The following is a 20,064-nucleotide window of genomic DNA, read 5'->3' as shown; positions in this document are numbered from 1 at the left end:
TTCTCTCTGCAAGGGGCAAAACGCTAGGAACATACACGCTAAAATTCGTCATCAGTAAAGATGGTGACATGTTGCAATAATTCCGACACGGCCCATATCAAAAGATACGTAAGGGTAAAATAATTTCGCCCGAACAGGGACTTGAACCCTGGACCCTCAGATTAAAAGTCTGATGCTCTACCGACTGAGCTATCCGGGCTCTGCGACTGAGCAGCCAAGGTCTCTTTATATACAATATATATTGAGTATGAGCAAAGGTGAGTACATACAGTAACTCACGTACATTGAGTATGAGATTTCAATGGCAAGTACATTTGGTAAATAACGTAGGCTTGAATCAATTTCTTCAAGAAACGTTTTGCATTTTGCATATGTGACGTCGTATACCGGCCTCAAATAATCACTCAAAATAAAATCCAAAACGTGTTATACTGTACTGAGTAGAAAGATAAGTGTACATCATTTTTTCTAGGTTTTTCTTGTAATCTTGATTTAATGCATTTGTCGAATAAGTAACATTCTCGCTTCGTTTTTTTATCTGTGTCGTGCATTGCGCATGCGCAGAGTAGTACCGCGTAGGTGTCCACAGGACCAAAACAATTGTAGTTAATCGGATTATTTTCATATTTATCTCAATATCTGTGACTTGCTAGCCCATATTGAAGAAAGAAGGTCTGTTGTTTGTATGATGCTCTCAACGCCAAAGTCCTGGCGTAATTGAAAATCACCTTACAAACCTTAAATTCAGTTTTGCACAGCTAACAATGCTAAACACGGCTACGTTTTGCGTCGCTTTCGGGCGAATGTGCCGCAGGGTGTCACAGAAAGTCCCTTCTGCTAAGTCTTCACACAGTGGCAACTCGTTGTCAAATTTCTTCTGTGCAAGATGTTCTCGCTGCTGTCACGTCGCTAATGGGACACGTGAGTTGAGTTCTCTACCACACAACTCGAAGGTAAATTGACTGGATCAACGTGAAGCCCTCACCCAACACATAGCGGAACAGATTACACGTCGCTTTCCTGCTTTGTGTTTGAAGGTGCCCGCTGCTGCAACTTGGGAGACGATACCGAGGGACCAGCTACCACCGGTATGACCTTGATACCTAGATCAATAATAATATACATGAGTGGTCCTCGTTTTACAGATTGTGACGTTCTGTGACAAAGAGAAGTCATCATTTGCAGTGAATATTTGCATGAAAGATGCACAAAGAGCACAAATCAAATTGTCTTGTTTTATTTTTTTTCAGCCAACTCAAGTGGCAGCTGACCTGGTGGACAAACTTGAGCGTCTGGCTTTGGTGGACTTCCGCACCAAAGAGGGACTGGCCTGTTTGGAGAAGGCCATCAGATTTGCAGATGAGCTTCATGTTGTAGACACCTCAGGAGTGGAGCCGATGGATTCGGTTCTGGAGGACAGGTGAGTTGCTCGTTGTGTCATAACATAGTTGGCTGGCAGCCCCAGGAAGCATGTTTGTTTGTCTTCGATGCACATCCAGGGATTTATACTTGAGGGAGGATGCAGTAATAGAAGGCAACCATGCAGAAGAACTTCTGCAGCTCTCAAAAAACACAGTGGAGGAATATTATGTGGCACCACCAGGTAAGACATTTGCACCAACAAAGTTTTGCTTTCTTTAAAGATAGTGCTGCTGCAATAGATGAATTTCTTTTACCATAGGAAATATTCCTTTACCAAAGAGGGAAGAGCGGACTGCCATGTTGAAACACTCTGAATTCTGACATCAAGGAAGTTTTTTTTCATCATCATAATAATTGCATCATTAGCTTCGATGCATTTAATCAGGACATTGATATTTTCAGTTGGTCGCAACTAATAGGACAATATGTCATGCATGTAGTTAGGTTTCCGAGCCAGCAGAGGCTCATTCATCAAGGCTGCGAACTGGTGAGGGGGCAAACTGGAGGACTATCATGTCCGAGTTTTGAGCTTCATCCACATGAACTGTAAGGATGCTGATGAGTAGGCCAGATTGACTGCATCCACTTCTTTTAACATCAACATAGCTGGTGTGTATATTCTTAAGAGTCCACAAATGACTTGAATGATTTTCTTTTAATTATTTTAGATGTAAGCAGTGAGCTTCACATAAATCAGACATCTCAGTCTACTTTCATTCACATTTGGCAAACATTTGTCACATTTTTTTATCATATCATCAGAGGCAAAAAGAAGCACTTGTTTTTTTTTTTGTTACACATTCACAAAACTTTAGGGATATTAGGGTTTAGGCTAAAAGTGCACCAAAGATGAACTATAACCTTTACATTCTTTAAATTTTGGTATGCTCGTTAACAGCAAGATGTTGACCTTAGAAAATGTCTTATTATTGCACATGAGGCTTTTTGACCTACTTTTATTTTTTGTTTTCAAGTTTGAACCATAAGAGTTAACGCAATTTACCATACATTGTAATTTATAACTATGAAATTTCCAGAAAAGAAATCCACCGGTGGCTGAGCATAGCCCTTCACAAATATTACTAAATTCGATGATTATATTTTGAAACCCTTTAAAAAAAAAAATTGTTGACCAATGTTATTATAGTCATTATTTATGGTATTTTAAGTACTAAAGCTATTATGCTGTGATGGTGATTATCACATGAAGTAGAAACTCTTATTGTGATTTCTTGCAAAATCAATCGAGTACGCAAAATTAAATCACAGTGTTAAAGTTACTGTAAAGTGTTAATTATTGTCCACATCAGTTAACTGCTGGACAGCTGGCAGTAGAATCTCCGTTTTCTGGCACGCACAATCATGTCGGGATGATCAATTTCCTCAGTTGAAACCTTTGGGAGGTTTCATTTTCTCACCGTTGTAAGGTAAGCGTACCAAAATAAGGCAATCATGTTGGCAAATAGCACTCGGAACTGAAAGAGAAAACACGCCAGAGGTTGCTGTTAGGGTGTGACTGCAGCCAGAATGCCAGTTGACATACTGTACATACCTCGACAGGCACAAAATTGATGTTAATGAACTGGAAAGGTGTCCAAACTTTCCAGTTCATCTTCAGAGCAGTCCAGTAACTTTCTCGAATCTTTTTTTCAAAGTCATCTGCCCCTTTTGCCTGAAAAGAGATCAAGAGGTCATTTATACCTTTCGAATGAATTCAATCAAGGTGAGCGTTTACTGTGGTACTGGTCCTTGAAATTTTCCAAAATTCACACTTGCAATTGTGGACTCCTTAAACTTATTTAATGTTTATAAAACAAACAAACAAAAATAGCCTCATTTTAGCAACCATAACTAATTGTAAGGTGTTTAAGTACACTTTCATTCTTGGATAAACATTTCGATTTTCATAATTGTCTTGCGTGATCATCGGTACCAACCTCCAGGATGTTCATCACCAAGTAGAAAATCATCAGGAATCCAGGGGCAAAAACAAAGCGATCCAATAGGAGACGTTTGATGACACAATATTGATCAGTTGTTGGCATCCACATCTCCATCAGCTGGTAAAAGTAATGACTGACTGGTCCAGTAATGAACAAACTGGGATAGCAAACCAGAGAATGACTGTCACCAAATGGCTTCTAATTTGTGAATATCAAAGTTTTAAAAGGCTCAAGTAATGGCTGGTCACAGTTTGTCCATCGATTTATCCATTTTGTAGATTCATTATACAAAAACGTGAACAACTATACACAAACTATATAGTCTTCAATAACCTAACATGCATGTTTTGGGGGAAGTGGGAAGATGCTGGTATTAGGATAATTCTGAACACATCTTCATCCCCAATTTAAGGGTGTGCACACTTGTGCAACCACATTATTTCAGTTGTTTACCCCTTTCAAAAGAAAATCGTTTTGTTTACTCATTATGATTATAAATAGTTTATCGGTCTAATATTTTTATATCATAGAAAATGCTGTGTAAACTTTCTCCAGATATCCACTGTAGCTTAACTATGAAAAAAAAATCAAAGTAAGTCAAAAAGTAAGTTAAAATAAAAGCAAAAATATCTCACCCATAAATGGCAAACCGTGCAGCTCCAGCTGCGTCAATCTCTTTGGCTGAAGCATTACTTTTGGACTTTTTTCTTGCCTCCAAAATCTGAGAAAGAAGATTTCCTAAGGCTGAGAGGATGCCACTGAAAGAATCAACAACAACAAAAATAAATAATAATACACAGCAAAATAAGAGTGTCAAAATGTACATGCATACATATAGTCATTGGTGTGCACGTCTACAGTACTTCTACACCATTTATAGAATTGGCTGAAGACAAACTGCAACAATTTCAAATTGATAAGTGAAGGAAATTTAGATAACTTGGGTGATTGTCAACTGAGGACACTGAGAACTGGCTGCAGAGCATCAGCAAAGCAAACATGTCAAAGTCCACTCACTACGAACCTTGTCACAGATTTGGTCAGAATGGGATATTTCTTCAGAAGAAATAAATACTGATGAAGTAAACGATACTGAATGGACGCATCCCGAAGCGGTACACTTTGCACAGGCATTGTCACGTTTTCTGCCACGTGAATATTAAATTCATTCAACAATAAACATATCCCGAACTTTGCGAGGGCGGAGCTTCTTTAAACGCTTCCGGATAAAGTTGCTCGTCACAACTGGCTTTATACGTCATCACACACTGCCGGAACTATTTTGCCTCATTGGCAAACCTGCCACGGTAGAATATTGAAGGTGGGCGCTGTTATTTGTTTTTCTAGAGTAGGACTGTGATATTGTTTTGCAAGTTGTAGATTCTTGTCTAATCATTTCACTTTCTCTACTGTTTGAAGCTCTCCAAATTATTTTCTTGCTACCATGCACAGAAGGTCTCTTGTGGGTTGACTAGTGATTTATAAAACAAAAACCAATGCTCAACATCAGTTGACATTCATCAGGCCTTCGCTTGTTTCATATTCTTAATCATTTTCCCAAGTGCTTCAATGGCGAAATACCATGAGCTGATTAATCAGTAGATATGTGCTATTCAAACTATTCAATTTAGCAGTGCTCTTTGAGTAACATCACCAGTTTTTCAAGAATACAAGTGAGCTAGACAAGTTACCAAACGTTAGCAGCAGTAACATTTTTAATGTAAAAAAAACCAAAACTGTACAAACATTATGCAACACTAAAACTCCAAATATGTATCGCAACAAAAGGTGATAAAGTAACTTCCCACAAAACATAACAGCCTTTTTCATGTAAAGATAACATCTACAGATAACTTTGAAAATGCAGACAAGCTAACAAGGGGAATCTTTGTAGTGGGGGGGCAAAGAAGTGCAACAGTTTAAAGTGCCTTCCAGTCAACAGGGGACTTTCCAGATTTTATCAGCAGCTCGTTGGCTTTGGAAAAATGTTTGCAGCCAAAGAATCCCCGATGAGCAGACAGGGGAGAAGGATGCACCGCCTTCAGGATGTGGTGACGTTTCTATGAAGACAAGGAATATCATTATTTTTGTATTCCACGCACTGAATTATTCCAAGCAAAAAAAAAAAATGCACTCACCCTGTCAATTGTGGCCCCTTTCTTCTGAGCATAGGCCCCCCAAAGAATGAATACGAGGCCCTCCAGGTTATTGCTGAGCCATTGCACAACTGCGTCGGTGAACGTCTCCCAACCCTTGTCTTTGTGCGAGTTGGCCTGGTGTGCACGCACGGTCAACACGGCATTGAGCAACAAGACACCTGTAAGGTAGTAGGAGACTAGTCAACATTGTTCAGCCAACTACATATATGACTCAAAACGAACCTTGTTTTGCCCAGCCACTGAGATCTCCATGCTTCGGGTGCTGGAAGCCTTCAATGTCACTCCCTAGCTCTTTGTACATGTTCTCCAAACTGAAAGCAGATGGAAAACAATGGCACCATGTTCTAGAAATATACACAGCACAAAATAAAAAGGATACGAACGACGTCAACAGAATACTTTTAAATTTAGAGGACCTGGGAGGAGGAGGCACTGGTCTTTTGACACTGAAACATAATCCATGGGCTTGGTTTGGACCATGGTACGGGTCCTGACCGAGGATCACCACTTTAACCTGAAGGTAGAAAAAAAAAAAGAGCAAAGGCTACAGTGATTCTTTACCAAATCTCCCCTTCAGCAGTTCTTTTTACTTGGTATATGTATCTAGTTAATCTGATAATCCCATCTAGGTGACAAGGCACTCATGTACCATAAGAGATCATTTATATTAATTTAAATTTCATGAATCAATCATAAATATATGAATGATTATTAAACAGGCTCAGATTCCTCCTGAGTAAAGTCAATTTGTAAGTAATTTGCAGATCAATATAGTCTCTATGAACAAATTTAGATCAAATTCTAGTTTGCAATATTGGATTTTATTTTTCTTTGGCCTGTTTTTTTTAGGGGAGGTTTAAAAGGGACATTTACAAATAGTTGTTTTCATGTTTACAGTGGTTAACTTCATTTGACATTTAGTGTAATTAAGAAATGGAAAAGTAGTGATTATTGTGATCATGGACATATGTGATTAGTTGAAGATAATTTGTGCAAGTGGAAACTCACATCACGAACTTCACACATCTGGGTCCAGGTGAAGACGTGCTCAGCTGGTGGGTACACAGTGTGATGTTTCCTCTCATTGTTGACAAACTGCAGTAACTGAGGAGATGAAAGGGGTGCAAATCTCAAACTTTTTGGTTTCAAGGAGAAATGTTGATTTGTATCATTTTTCTCAAAAACTTGACAAGTTTATTTTGTCTAACAATGGTAAATCTTGTTGCTGTGCCTCACCTCACAATTTAGCTGCTATTTGAATTTAATAAAACAACACAGAAATATCCAATACACTATCATAATTCAGAAAAGTCCATGACATATTAAAGTATCTAAAAACACAGTCGTGCAACATGAGGGAAGCTCGTCTTCTTCCTGCCAGACTTCTTATTTTGCACATTTAAGCGAAAATAGGTTGGTTTTTTTTAAAATAATATTTTACAATATCAAAGCAAATGTTGAAAGGTGGTTTTAACCGGAACTACACAGATTGCTGACGGCGCTGCAGCACCCCCTAGCGTTGTGGCGCCATCCCTGACAGAATCAGAGGTGGCCCACTCACTTGTTTGAAGTAAGGTTTCCTAAACTCAGCAGCGAGCTCCTTTTGCCAACTCTCTCCAAACCCGTGAGGGGTCTGAGAAGAATAGAGCTTCTCCAACGCCGCCTTCTTATTACGGGCGATCATGTCCATCTGATCTTGAGACAGGGAAGCCGACGATGGGTTGGAGGACTCCGGATCAACCGCCGAGAACTTGCGCTTCTTCTGCATGGTTGGAGTAAAGTGTGCAAAACACAAAGCAGGTGAGAAGTAGTGAAAAGGGAAGCAACCGACCCGACAAACCGGTCGGCAGCGCGGTGCAAACATGTTCACGTCACTTATGAACGATGCGATACGGAGTGGTGCTTTTGAATGTAGCGTAGTTGAATGTCGCTGCTGCTTGAAGAAATCAGCAGTTCGTTCAAACACGAGGGCCGATGGAGCTATTTGCACATGTGCGTTTTAAAAAAATAAAAGTCACCCGTAATGACTACCAAAGCGTGCGTACATAACATAACGCTCACCGAGTCTTTAGCATTCCGCTCCGGTTCAATTGAATCTATGCAAGACATCTTTTTGGAGGTCGGCTTGAAAAATGAATTAATAGTTTTCTGCCCAATCATGTTGTTGCTTCGGTGATAAGTTTCCTACCTACGACTATATGATTGAAATATGCAATTTAAGTAAAATAAAGCAAAGTGGAAATGATGCGGAGGCGTCAACTTCCGGAATGAAAATTTCGCGCCACGGAAGTGGCGAAACACGCTGTGGGGCGTTCACAACCAGCTTATGTTTTGCAACACGATCATGCTAAAATTAATAGTGTTTGGGGGCTTTTTACAATATGCATGGCAGGGGGTCTCAAATTTGTTGTCATGGCTGGCCACTTCGTATGATTGCCCTCCGCTAACTGTAACGGCTTTTCGGTACGTAGCTTGGTTTGGTACGGAAACAAAAATGTCAAACAAACGGATAGTCTGATCTAAATAGACAATGCAGACAAGTGCCACAAAGACAATCACACATCTTGTTATATGTACAGATCCTGTAAGTCTTCAAATAAATGAAATGGAGAAGTTTATGCGGAAACAACCACGCCCTGATGACACCGAGATAAATCCACCCAAGAAACTCAAACGAGAGCGAATTGAAGTGAAGGAACAAGCAGTGGATGCTGAGGAAGATGATTTCTCACATCCTGTTCCCTGGCAAAAAGTAGAATCAGAAGGTCTGGATTGTGACTATGCTTTGCTTTTCACCAAGCAGGAAGCTGACCACCTTTTCCAAAAACTAGAGGAGGAGGTGGTCTACTCAACAGGTGAGAGTAATCGTATTATTCTAAAGGTAAGGAGTGGCTGAGTGACACGTTCTGACTTTATATTCCAGGGGAAGAAGCAAAGGTGCAAGTGTTTGGAAAGGTGTACGATATACCCAGGAAACAGGCGACATATGGAGATATAGGATTGATGTACACTTATTCTGGAGTGGCACGTTTAGCCTGCCCATGGACTCCCACCCTGGAATATATTCGGGATTCTGTCACCAAAATAACAGGACATACATTCAATTTTGTCCTGATCAACAGGTAGGAAATAAAACAAGTATCGGCTACAATGGATTTGATACTCGACTGAACTAACTGTTGTCTTCACCAGGTACAAAGATGGCCAGGATCACATGGGTGAGCATCGGGATGACGAGAAGGAGCTAGATCCTCAGTCTCCCATTGCCTCGGTCTCGCTCGGCGCTGCACGAGATTTCATTTTCCGCCACAAGGATGCTCGAGGTAAACAAAGCAGTCGGCACATCGAGCCTGTCAAGCTGGTACTGGCCCACGGAAGCCTGCTCCTCATGAACTCGCCTACCAACACTTTCTGGTATCACAGTCTTCCCATTCGAAGGAAAGTCCTCCTACCTCGCATTAATCTCACGTTTAGACGTATTGTGTCCACCAGGAAGTACTAGACACTATCACCACATCCCTGACTTCTACGTTACTACATACTTGACTAATTTCAGCTCTGGACGATAGAGAAAATTGTTGATGCCAAAATAGTCAAATGATGACTATTGGAAACTTTCACCAACTATGAAAGGCAGCAGAATGAATTTAGCCTCTGAGCCAGCGCTTACTCCTGCGAATGCGACGGGGCGCTCTGCTTCTGGAGTCTCTCGTAGAAGAGCATGTAGGCGTTGGAGGAGAGCGCCTCGTGCAGGCTGGCTTTGCGAACCGAGTCGTCCGACACCCAGAGCCACTGAGAGGTATACGGCGAGGAACTGCAAGGCGGGGAGGGGCTGCGTCGGTATGTTACAAAATGCCCTGAGTGCATGTCACCATGGTGAACCAGCACAGCCGTGAGTTGGAAAAGGTACTCGTTGGAGCTGGCGGAAAGGAGACAAAGATTGTGTTTAAGTTCGCTGAAAGATGGGGAGATTTACAGAACTCAAGCTTCCATATGGATTGAGAAAGAGAAAGCTCAGACCTTCACATTTTATTTTGGATTCAATGATTACTACCGAGGCCGGAAACATACGTACACTCTGCAGTTTAACAATATGAACTACTTCCATTTAGCACACAATCTGCGCAAAGACATGATGATGGTCAACTTTGATTTCTAATGATATGATCAAATTCCAAACAAGTGGATTTCGGTTCCACTGGATATTCCCTTGTAATAGTTAGATGTAGTAGTCAAGGCAGCTTACCGGTAGTCATATGTAAGGCCGAGCTGAGTGGTCCCGCAAGTAGAATGTATACAGACAGATGAACAGTTTCCATTTGCAAAGGGTTTGTTGTTGTTATGATGCTCTGCATCTGCAGAGCACATCATAATTCTAAACTATGAATGCACGTGACAATAGAAACGGGCTTGATGATGACCGACCAACCCATACCTGTGCCATTCACAGTAGGCCTTTCCGCATTCTTGCTGGAATTTTCTCCCTTTTGGTGCTTCCTTGCACATTTGGTGCGCAGACTGGTGTGTATGGAGGCGTTGTGTTTGTAGCGGTCCATACATAGATACTCCGTGAACTGAACGTGCTCTTGTCGTTTAATTGGGGTTCCTTCGCTGGACCATGTGAGTCTTTGCAGATGGATGCAAAGGCACTGGGGCAGCTGATAAACAAAGGAACACATTGGATGGGAATAAATGATTGCAAGAATAATCAATAGAGCTCTTACTTTGTGGATGGAAAATGTTGCCAGGCAATTTGGGTTTTGCCCAAAGTCAACCATTCTTCAAAATTCTGCAAAAAATGCAATTACCTTTCCCAATTTAAGTTGCTTTACAAATGTTGTCCGCTGACTTTCCAGAAGCTGTCCATTAATTCTGGTCCCACGTTGAAGCTAAAAAAGGAAAAGAAAAAGATAAGCCTTTTAGTTCCATGCATTATCCAAGGAAATTCATTCGAGTAGTCACCTGGGTGCAATTTTCACACTCCACTTCCTTGATAGTCTCGGAGGAGATGAAATGCTGTAGACACTGATCCAGAGAGACCGGTCGACCCTAAACACAAATACTGTAGTCATCACATTAAAGCAACATTTACATTTTGGTAGGTTCGATACTGCTTACCCATTGAGGCAAAGGGATTGATAATGAAAGACTTTCAAAGGAATCATATCGCACCGGACTCTGAAAAAGAAAACATTCTGCATGAGGATGATGCAAGGCGTATTGAGTTCCAACAACGGACATAAGTTAGCTCTTCACCACCATCCAAAAACAGCTCCCACCTTCGTGTTTTCATGTAAAATAAACTTACCTGATGCTCACAGCGCTTGCACAACATGTTACTCGTTAAACGGCCATGGAAAGGATGCTGGAACTTCCAAGGGTTTGGAATTGGGTGCAGAGGTGCTGCAAAAAGGAAGAGAGAAAATGATTTTCATGATGTATGCGCTCTGATCTAAGACTAGGTCAAAGTTCCTTTTTTACCTCGACTTCTGCAAGTCTTTGTTCTCTCATCTTGAATGGGAAGACTCTGAGCAAAAAAGATTCATTCATTCATTCAAACTTAAGGTGGTACACCTTTTTAATGTACCAAATACGCTGTATTTCATTAAAAAAAAAAAAAGATTGTGTTTAAAGTAAAACGTTTTTAATGACACAAATATATATTTTTCAACACATTAATGCTGTACTTCTAGTACCATGATGCCACAATATTTTTGGTCACAGTCACACTGTCAAAAACTATTTGCGCCTCAAGCCCGTGCATGTTATTCTACATCGTCTTTTGTGTCCATGTGTCACATCACGCACACATTCCGCTCACTAGAAAAGTCACATTTATTTTTGTAATGTAAACAACTATGCAAAAATGTGTTCACAAATCCTAGATGCAATAGCGCACAGGTGATGTGTTTCAAAATCTTCTAACATTTAAAGTTGGAAAATGATTGCTTACCTCAAGAGACTGCATATCAAACAAGGGTGTTACTTTCGGCTGGTGGTCCCTCTCCTCTTCGAGAGATGATGTTAGAACATGAAAGAGTTCATGGGCATCCTAATAAGGAAGTAATAACAATAAAACAAAACAACTTCCACAAATTGGAAAAAACAAAACAAAGACCAACCTGCTCTTCAAATGAACTGATGTGCCACCGGTACAGTCTGAGAACATCCAGCAAGGATCCTGCATCCAGCACATCTTCATCTCCAGGCTCATTATTGGACAGAGCTGTCAAGATAGAAACAACACTCCCGTCTACATTTGGAACTGTAACGCCATGTCAAGGAGGCTTTGCTTTTACACCTCCCACATTGCTTTATAACCTTTGAGAAGCTGGAGAAGTGTTGTGGACAATTTGTTTTCTTTGTGCGACTGGATGGCAGGTGAGTTGGAAAACCTTTCCAGCCACCGGATGAACGACGGGCATGCTGCCAGACCTTGAAGCAAAGAGTTCAGGAAGCAAGTGTTGCCCAAGTTCAACAGACCAGGAACCATGCCTGGAAGAAAACACGGCTCACTGTTAAAATACTACACGGTGGGCATTGCGCATCAATTCTCACCTCGCTTTCTCTTTTTTCGCTCTGTGATTGGGCCCCACAAAACGTAGACACCAGCTGCAATGGCTGCTGCAACACCACCTATGACACCCCAGTTTTTGAGCATCTTGTTTCTAATGAAGACAGGATATAATGAATGTAGTTCAATTCTTTCTCCAAGCACGGCAATTACAGGCAATACAGCACAATTTATTTGAACTGGTCAGAATTATTCAGACACATGGAGAGCACGCTCTTATGGCTGCAAAGAGAGGAAAGACTGGTTGGAATACTGCGCAGAACTGGTATAATTTATTTCATAAAGTGTGTTTATGTGTTAAATTCTATTCTTATATTCAGTGTATAGTTTTAAAAAGGTCCGTTCGCACGCCCTTTAAAGGTGAATGTTTTTTAATTGCGTCGTGTAGAAACCATTTCCTTAATGTCTTTCCTGCCTCAAGGCAAGTAGAGACAAAACAGTGCAATCACTGACTTTACCTTTGCAACCATGTTGAAAAATAAAAACAGACTTGGCTGGCAAAAGCGACGCGTGTAAATGTCCAAATGTATAATGATCGTTCATCGACAAAGTCCGCATGTTGCTTCGTGCCTTAACCAAACCACTGGCTGAAATTTCATAAATGCAGCATGCGTTTTCAGGAAGAAGAGGGAAGACTGTGTAATTATGCTAGCATTAGCATGTGTGCTAACTTACCAGTAACACCGAGTTTATCTTCCCGTGATGTGCAGTCTTAAATTCGCAGAAGTCCAATATTAACACATTTCTGGTACATTGCACTGGTAGGTATTCGCTAAGGATTAGTAACAAGGGCATTAAACCGGTCGCTTGTTTGTCTGTCTTGTTTGCCAGCTGAGTGCGACGCATGGCGGTGTCGTGACCCGCTTCTATTTTGACCAGGTGAACCATTAACGATAAGGAGCTTAATGTGGTGTCTTTCAAGGAGAATACTTTACCTGGCGCTTGGTCCGGTGCCCAGGTACTGTCTGACAAGCTTATCGGAGCTCTCTGGTCCGCACCACAACATGCTGTTGTTGTTGCGGAACTATTGTCTTTAATGGCATTGTTTGAGGGGAGCCATAAAAGTGCGTACCAATGTGTTCACTGTAAAAAAGTTCCGACCCATAAATTCACGTTATATTTGACTACCTTCATTATCGAGTCTTCTCATTAAAGTATTACATTGTAATTTACGATATATTTTAAAATGAGCTGTGTTTGCCTCCCATTATTTTATCCTACATTTTCTAGTGATCAAGTGCTATTAAATAAAAGATATAAACTACCTGAAATATAAACAATGAGGGATTTATTATAATCTACTTCGTTGTCATTTAAACTCGTCCAGTGTTTGCCCTGTCTGTGTATCGTGGCTTCTCATTGGCCATCAGTGGGTCGCTCTCCTCAGTGCTGAAATCGCAGCTCGTCGTGATCATGTATGGCGATGAGGGCAAACGGAGCGTCAGAATATAAACACCAAAATGGACGATGATCTATTCCAGCTGAGACAATTGCCGTGAGTTGCGATTTGTCATTTTTCTTTAGCATCTCATTTATCAGTGTGTCACTTGTTTGTACGGCCAGCTCGCGACACAACACAGTTAGCTCACATCGTATTAAAGCGCCAGCGTCATGTGATGCAAACCGATGTCAACACATTCAGACTACCAAGAGATAGTGCTGGGGGGAAATCGTCAAAATCATGGAGCATTCTGAAGCTGCGTCGTCGTTTTGGCGTGTCGTTTGTGTGTCGGAGGCCGGTATGCTCTGATTTAGACAATGATGACTTATCTACTTGAACACTCAATTGATTCCTTAATGACAGCCTTTTCGCCAGTGTTACTTGAAAGTATTACTGGGTTGTAATTAGTCATAGGTATGTTAACTACACTGATCTTACAAAGCGTATACTATCTCTTTTCTGTGTCATATACTCAAATAATAATCGCTTAAATCCACAATAAGGAGTTATGAGTGAGAAAAATACATGGTGCTGATGCCAATGGTATTCTTGCATGACTAATGATGGCAGATCAAATGAAGTGCATGCTATTGTTACCACTCTTCAATTTTAATTCTATTTTTTTGTTGTTGTCTCTACTTGGTTTGTGTGTGTGTGTGTGTGTGGGGGGGGGGGGGGGGCACCTGGGTTTTATTTTATTTTGAGATTGTTTTTATTTTGGGGGGGGCGTGTTTTTTTTATTTATTTTTTTGCTGTTTTAGTGTACATTTTCTGTGCTGTATGATAATCATGTAATGTCAAATACATAAAGGCAAACATAATTTTCAAAAGTTAATCACAAAAAGCAATGATTGCAATGGACGAATGAATATTAAGATGCAACGCCTTGTAAATCTCTATATGTTTACATTTTGAAATGAACTTATATATTGGGGAGCATGTTGGTGCCCCCTGCCATTATATACTTTATAAGTGATTATGTACGATCAAAAGATTAGAATATTTTGTCAAAAATTGACACCAATAATTAGGTTATGCAAAATGTCAAAATGCAGTTGTGTGGAACTGCCACATAACTGTTATATACAGTTTTGTTTTTGTTGTTTTCACAATGGTCTCTAGCTCATTCCTGCTAACTTTGGCTGGGTACATCCTGGACTGGGTCACCAGTAAATCAAATGACACTCATTTTGAAGAGATCCCAATGCGTAGAATCCCAGGACATGCCGGAGAGACATTGTCTCCCAGCTGGCCTGGACCCAATCAGGGCTTCCCCTCGTCTGGGCTTCCCCGTTTAGGCTGATTTACAGAATTCATATTTCATTTATAGTGTCATTCGCTTCCGTCACACGGGTGAGAGCACGCGCTCGGAGGAAGATGGTGAAAGTCGAGAGCCTTTTGCAGCAGTGCGAGTGGCAGAGCCAAAAGAGGTGGAGCCTGCGGCCCTCGCAGATGGAACTCTTGTCCCTCGGGAGTTTGCTAACCCAACTGATGGTAGGCAGTATGATGGGACGTCATTGGATTTTAACTCTGGAATTTTATAAGATGTGTTGTGTTCCCACTTTATATTTACAAGCTCTTTAACTTACTTTTAGACACATTCATGGTTGAGGATGCTGTGGAGGCAATTGGCTTTGGAACCTTCCAGTGGAAGCTTTCCATCCTCACTGGTCTGTCCTGGGTGAGGACTTCCCTACAACACCTCTGAATTATGTATTTATGGACAGTGTTATATTTGATATATTGAACTCATTGAACTCCTGATTATTGTGTTTAGATGGCAGACGCAATGGAGATGATGATTCTAAGCATCTTAGCTCCACAGCTTCACTGTGAATGGAGACTTCCAAGCCTGGAGGTGGCACTTCTTACATCGGTAAATATTATATATTTATTTATTTATTTATTTATTGTGATATAATTTCTTGAAATGTTGAATTTGATGCGTCAAAGTAAATCTGTGTAGTGAGTATACAGTTCATAATATCTGAGTTTTCCTTTTTGAATTTCACGACTGAAATAAATGAAGTTTTCGACCCATACGTTTTTTTCAATTACCACAGGCGGTGTTTATTGGAATGATGATCAGCTCCTCTCTTTGGGGAAACATATCTGACAAATACGGAAGGAAGACGGTAAATACGTTTTCTGTGTCATGAATCACATATTCACGAGTGAAAATGACGATGATGAATATCGTTTGTGTTGACGGGTTGCTGATAGCTTGATAGCTTCATTCTAAGCCTTTTTGACTGGCTTGTTTTCTTGAGAAGCTCCGTGTTTACGGTTGTTTTCTTTTGTTGAAGCGGATTAAATACATTTTCCGACCAAAATGGGGGTGGTAGTAGCTCATCTGTAAGGGCTTATTCTTTGTAATAGTGGGGGTTTCATTCAAGTCAGGTCTGTGGATGAAAATAATTCAACAATTTAATTTATTTAATTTCAAATTTATTTAATGAAATACTTTCACTGTTTGCTGGTGGGATACTAAACAGGTTCATGACAACTGTTGAGGTGCCCCTGAGAATTTTCCACAGTACTGTGAATGCAAACATCAAGCTTTTGCCAAAATGCTGATATACGTACTTTTCTCTTATTTTTGCGTTTTACACACAGGGTCTGACAATGAGTGTGTTGTGGACAATGTTCTATGGTATTATGAGTGCTTTTGCACCCATCTATGCTTGGATCCTCTTCCTCCGTGCTCTGGTTGGCTTTGGCATCGGTGGAGCCCCGCAGTCGTGCGTATCCCTCGTCCATCCGTTTTGTACATCCTACAGAGCAAGATTGCAAATTAGCAGTGCGTGTTTTCTCTTTTTTTAGGGTCACACTCTATGCTGAATTTCTTCCCATGAAGTCCAGAGCAACTTGTATATTGCTTATTGAGGTTTGTACTGTCTAGCACATGTCTCTTTAAGTTAACCAAGTGTGTACAGATCATTTGCAGCTGGATGTTTTATTCCGTGGTGATTATTTTATCCCAACAGATATTCTGGGCTCTGGGCACGGTCTTTGAGGTCCTTCTTGCAATTCTTGTGATGCCTTCTCTGGGCTGGCGCTGGCTTCTCGGCCTCTCTACCATCCCTCTTTTCATCTTTGCTATCTTTTGTTTTGTGAGTATAAAGTCAGGAGTAGGCACAGAGACTTCCAAAATTATGTTACACTACCTGCACCACAACTTAGACCTAGTTTTACCTGGTCTAAAATCTACTCAAATTTCTGTTACCAAATTGTCAGCTGCGTCTCATTTAAATGGTACATGCTCATTAAGAAGCTTTGTTAATTGATGAATCTCTTCACTTGGGCGGCAGTGGCTACCCGAGAGTGCTCGATACGATGTGTTGACGGGGAATCAAGAAAAAGCTCTGGCGACTTTGAAACGGATTGCCATGGAGAATGGAGTACCCATGCCGCTGGGAAAACTCATTGCAGCCAAACAAGTATATCACTTTCTGCAGCACTCCAAATCTAATTCCACTTTTTTTTTGCACTATGACTTGAGATTGTTGACAGTCTCTTGATTTCTGTTTTTTTAATCAGGAGGATCGTGGGAAGTTTCGGGACTTGTTCTCATCACAATTCCGCTGGACAACAGTCCTTCTGTGGTTTATTTGGTAAATGGAGGAAATAAAAATGTCATTCTATTCACTCTATTATACGTATTTAGCATCATATTCAGTTGTTGTGTCTCTTGTCTTCAGGTTTGCAAACGCTTTCTCATATTACGGCCTTGTATTGCTCACCACAGAACTCTTTCAGGAGGGAGGGGCATGCGGAAGTGAGTTACCGCTCTATATAGGATTGTGCTTTTTGGTTATTTTGGGTTCTTGGGGAGTTAACATAAAACCACAGACACTTGAACTGATCCAAACTGGAATTCTAACCTGTGTTGTGTGTTTCCCCCTAGAACGCAAAGGTAATAAAATGGAGAGCCAATGCAACTTGGAGTGTAAATATTTGAACAGCGATGACTACAAAGACCTTTTGTGGACAACCTTATCGGAATTCCCGGGTAAAATTGAAATAGACTGAAAGTGTACATATTTTTCCCGACTATTTTTTTTAATTCTTTTATTAGATCACATATTGAAAGATATTATAGACCACCTACAATGTATCTCTGGTTTTTGTATCTTGACCTGACGGGTTCCTGTTCCACAGGACTGTTGGTGACTTTGTGGGCGATCGATCGCTTAGGAAGAAGGAAGACCATGGCCTTGTGTTTTTTTGTCTTCTCTATGTGCATCATTCCACTCTATGGTTGTGTGGGGAGGTAAAAGGAGAACATTGTTCTCGATATTGTCCTGTTTTAAATCAAGTTATGTCATTGTCATAAAGCCGATGTGGCTTCTCGTTTTGTTGCAGAGTTTCCATGACAGTGCTGATTTTTATTGCCAGAGCTTTCATTGCTGGAGGATTTCAGGTTGCTTATGTGTATACTCCAGAGGTTAGTATTCACAGAGACTCTGCGGTGAATAGATGTATTTTGAATCAAATCAAGACAGCAGTCATGGAGAAAGAGAATTAGTAGGACCTTCACAGTCTTTTATGTTCGACAGGTGTATCCAACTGCAACCAGGGCTTTGGGTTTGGGAACAAGCAGTGGGATGGCTAGAGTTGGTGCCCTCATTACACCTTTTGTTGCACAGGTAAATTTGGTACTTAACTAACAAAGTGGAATGCAAAGTGACTCTCCTGTTTTTTTGTTGCACAGGTACATCTGGTACTTTACTAACTAAGTGGAATGCAAAGTGACTCTCCTGGTTTTTCTTGCAGGTGCTGTTGGAGTCATCTGTGTATTTAGCTCTCTCGGTGTACTGCTGCTGCTGTCTGCTCGCCGCCATCGCATCTTGCGCACTGCCAATTGAGACAACGGGACGAGGCCTGCAGGAATCCAGCCACCGCCAGTGGGGCCAGGAAATGATGGGTCGAGCCTCTTCCTCACAAAACTCAGGGCCAATCCCTCATTCCAGCTCGGGCTCTCAGGGCTGAGCAATGTTTGAGATGATAACAGCGAAGCGCAAAGGACAAAAAAAAGCTGCAGCAGCTTTTTGTGTGAATCTCAAGTCCCATCTACATTCTAGGCACAAACATGAGTTCAGAGAGGAAGATGGCACAAAATGTCATGTCACTGCACTTAACTCTTCATCCACCATTGCCATCCGTTTTGCCACTGTATGCTTCCAACAGAATGGTTGAAATCCATGCCATTCACGTTGACCAGTGAATGAGTGCAATCAAGAAGAAGTTGGGGTTGTCTGAATCTTGTGTGATGCAAATGAAAAGATGAAACACGCTACAGTCATAGGTCAGTGTAGGCCAGGGGTAGGTGAACCCATAGGAGTACGGGAGTAGGTACATGGGAGCATTTCATGATTTCCTGGGCCAAAATTACAACGGCCACGTGTCAACTCGAGTGACTCATTGAAGCTTTGATGACTGATGAGAAGAAAGTAAAACTGCGACAGTGGGTCTGAATATTATTCTTTAAAGGGGAACTGTTCAATGATCATCATTTTTTTGTGGTAAATGAGTTATATTTAAATGCAGTAATCGATGTAAAATGTATTTTAACTTATTTTCAAGGCAATATATTTGTTTTTCTGTTTAATTGGAGTTAACAAAGAAATAAGATGTTAAAAAAAGGTTTTTTTCATTTAATAATAGTTTGTGTTACATTTTGGAGTATCGTCAACATGAGTGAGGGGAAACTCATGGTATGACAAAAAGGTTTAGGGGTACGCAAGTAAAAAGATTGGGACTCACTGATCTAAGACTTGGGAAAATATGAACATTGGAAAACTTACTTCAAATATTCCAACAACAAAAAAAAGCCTTATAAAATACACATTACCTGGAAAACATCTACTTGAATTGTACTAGGTCTCTGTACAATTATTTTTTTTCATTCAGTGCAACATAGAGAAAATAGCCAACTAATTAGTATGTGTGTCATAATGGTGGTACCCGAGCGCAAACACCAATTAAAAAAAAAAAAGCAGAAGACAATTCCAGTAGAGATATTAATTTACGCCATGATCACTTTTGACATTGGTGAAATATGTTGACAGTACATTCATCAAAATATTTAGTATGTGCCGTGTGTGTGTCATCTGCAATATTTTTGAAATATGACTCAATTGCATTTGCCTAAAAAGACATGATTGGATTCAAGTACCAAAGTATTTTATGTATTTTCCATCAGATCCTACAATGCTTAATCAGTTTGATGAAAAATATGAAAATTGGTTCTCATTGAATTCTAAACATTACACTGCATCTATTATAATGTTTAAGTCAGACTAAACATTAAACTTAATGTATACCTCTGTAAATAATTCATCAGCTCTTGTTCCGTTTCTTTGGAAAAAGGTGATATGAAGTATGATAAGTTCAAATAATAGATGGATGTATTTTTGCACTTTATTTGAAATTTTATTGAATTGAATCAGTATTAAAATTTAATGTACACTAATTCTTGTCAACACACAAAAAAAGATAAATGTACCACATCATGATAGTAAA

General features: G+C 40.4%; 5 protein-coding genes and 1 non-coding gene across 10 annotated transcripts; 3 read left to right on the top strand and 3 right to left on the bottom strand.

Annotated features, from left to right (window-relative positions):
- Positions 1-126: 126 nt before the first annotated feature.
- Positions 127-199, bottom strand: trnak-uuu (transfer RNA lysine (anticodon UUU)). Its single transcript has one exon. It is a non-coding gene; the product is annotated as a tRNA-Lys (tRNA).
- A 381-nt stretch (positions 200-580) lies between these two features.
- Positions 581-2,702, top strand: gatc (glutamyl-tRNA amidotransferase subunit C). Its single transcript, XM_085909046.1, has 5 exons — positions 581-953; positions 1,038-1,088; positions 1,251-1,420; positions 1,500-1,603; positions 1,682-2,702. Exons 1-5 carry the CDS (start codon positions 765-767, stop codon positions 1,741-1,743), a joined length of 576 nt encoding a protein of 191 aa, XP_085765172.1. The 5' UTR covers positions 581-764; the 3' UTR covers positions 1,744-2,702.
- Positions 2,694-7,564, bottom strand: pxmp2 (peroxisomal membrane protein 2). The gene is given in 10 exon segments (XM_085909047.1): positions 2,694-2,897; positions 2,975-3,094; positions 3,360-3,522; positions 4,001-4,123; positions 5,504-5,649; positions 5,651-5,682; positions 5,747-5,835; positions 5,941-6,038; positions 6,533-6,628; positions 7,086-7,564. Coding segments are annotated over 10 exon segments (1,239 nt in total). The 5' UTR covers positions 7,389-7,564; the 3' UTR covers positions 2,694-2,828.
- alkbh2 (alkB homolog 2, alpha-ketoglutarate dependent dioxygenase) lies at positions 2,798-11,457 on the top strand. Of its 4 annotated transcripts, none has more exons than XM_085909041.1 (5): positions 2,798-5,684; positions 5,761-7,324; positions 8,104-8,379; positions 8,448-8,646; positions 8,717-11,453. In XM_085909041.1, the coding sequence occupies exons 2-5, from the start codon at positions 7,291-7,293 to the stop codon at positions 9,024-9,026; spliced, it is 819 nt and encodes a 272-aa protein (XP_085765167.1). In that variant the 5' UTR covers positions 2,798-5,684; positions 5,761-7,290; the 3' UTR covers positions 9,027-11,453. The 4 variants fall into 4 exon arrangements, with proteins under 4 accessions (XP_085765167.1, XP_085765168.1, XP_085765170.1 ...); XM_085909042.1 differs by having other exon boundaries at positions 2,798-5,689; XM_085909044.1 differs by lacking the exon at positions 2,798-5,684 and having other exon boundaries at positions 7,260-7,324; positions 8,717-11,457.
- Positions 7,680-13,488, bottom strand: usp30 (ubiquitin specific peptidase 30). 2 transcript variants are annotated; one of them, XM_085909038.1, is made up of 13 exons: positions 13,034-13,488; positions 12,083-12,192; positions 11,846-12,019; positions 11,647-11,750; positions 11,478-11,576; positions 11,006-11,051; positions 10,833-10,927; positions 10,643-10,702; positions 10,487-10,573; positions 10,333-10,413; positions 9,960-10,182; positions 9,771-9,879; positions 7,680-9,443 (listed from the first exon to the last, which is right to left on the bottom strand). In XM_085909038.1, the coding sequence occupies exons 1-13, from the start codon at positions 13,102-13,104 to the stop codon at positions 9,191-9,193; spliced, it is 1,512 nt and encodes a 503-aa protein (XP_085765164.1). In that variant the 5' UTR covers positions 13,105-13,488; the 3' UTR covers positions 7,680-9,190. The 2 variants fall into 2 exon arrangements, with proteins under 2 accessions (XP_085765164.1, XP_085765165.1); XM_085909039.1 differs by lacking the exon at positions 13,034-13,488 and adding an exon at positions 12,774-13,011.
- On the top strand, positions 13,439-20,048 carry svopa (SV2 related protein a). Its single transcript, XM_085909037.1, has 16 exons — positions 13,439-13,593; positions 14,870-15,033; positions 15,135-15,220; positions 15,317-15,415; positions 15,603-15,674; positions 16,156-16,280; positions 16,363-16,426; positions 16,527-16,652; positions 16,851-16,979; positions 17,080-17,153; positions 17,241-17,317; positions 17,447-17,551; positions 17,701-17,812; positions 17,905-17,986; positions 18,099-18,188; positions 18,316-20,048. The coding sequence occupies exons 1-16, from the start codon at positions 13,559-13,561 to the stop codon at positions 18,529-18,531; spliced, it is 1,656 nt and encodes a 551-aa protein (XP_085765163.1). The 5' UTR covers positions 13,439-13,558; the 3' UTR covers positions 18,532-20,048.
- The last annotated feature ends 16 nt before the right edge of the window (positions 20,049-20,064 follow it).

This window comes from Syngnathus leptorhynchus, chromosome 4 (genome assembly GCF_054491065.1).
Source record: "Syngnathus leptorhynchus isolate UIUO chromosome 4, UIUO_Slep, whole genome shotgun sequence".
In the NCBI taxonomy this organism is placed as follows: Eukaryota; Metazoa; Chordata; class Actinopteri; order Syngnathiformes; family Syngnathidae; genus Syngnathus; species Syngnathus leptorhynchus.
This window is presented reverse-complemented; position numbering and strand designations above follow the sequence as displayed.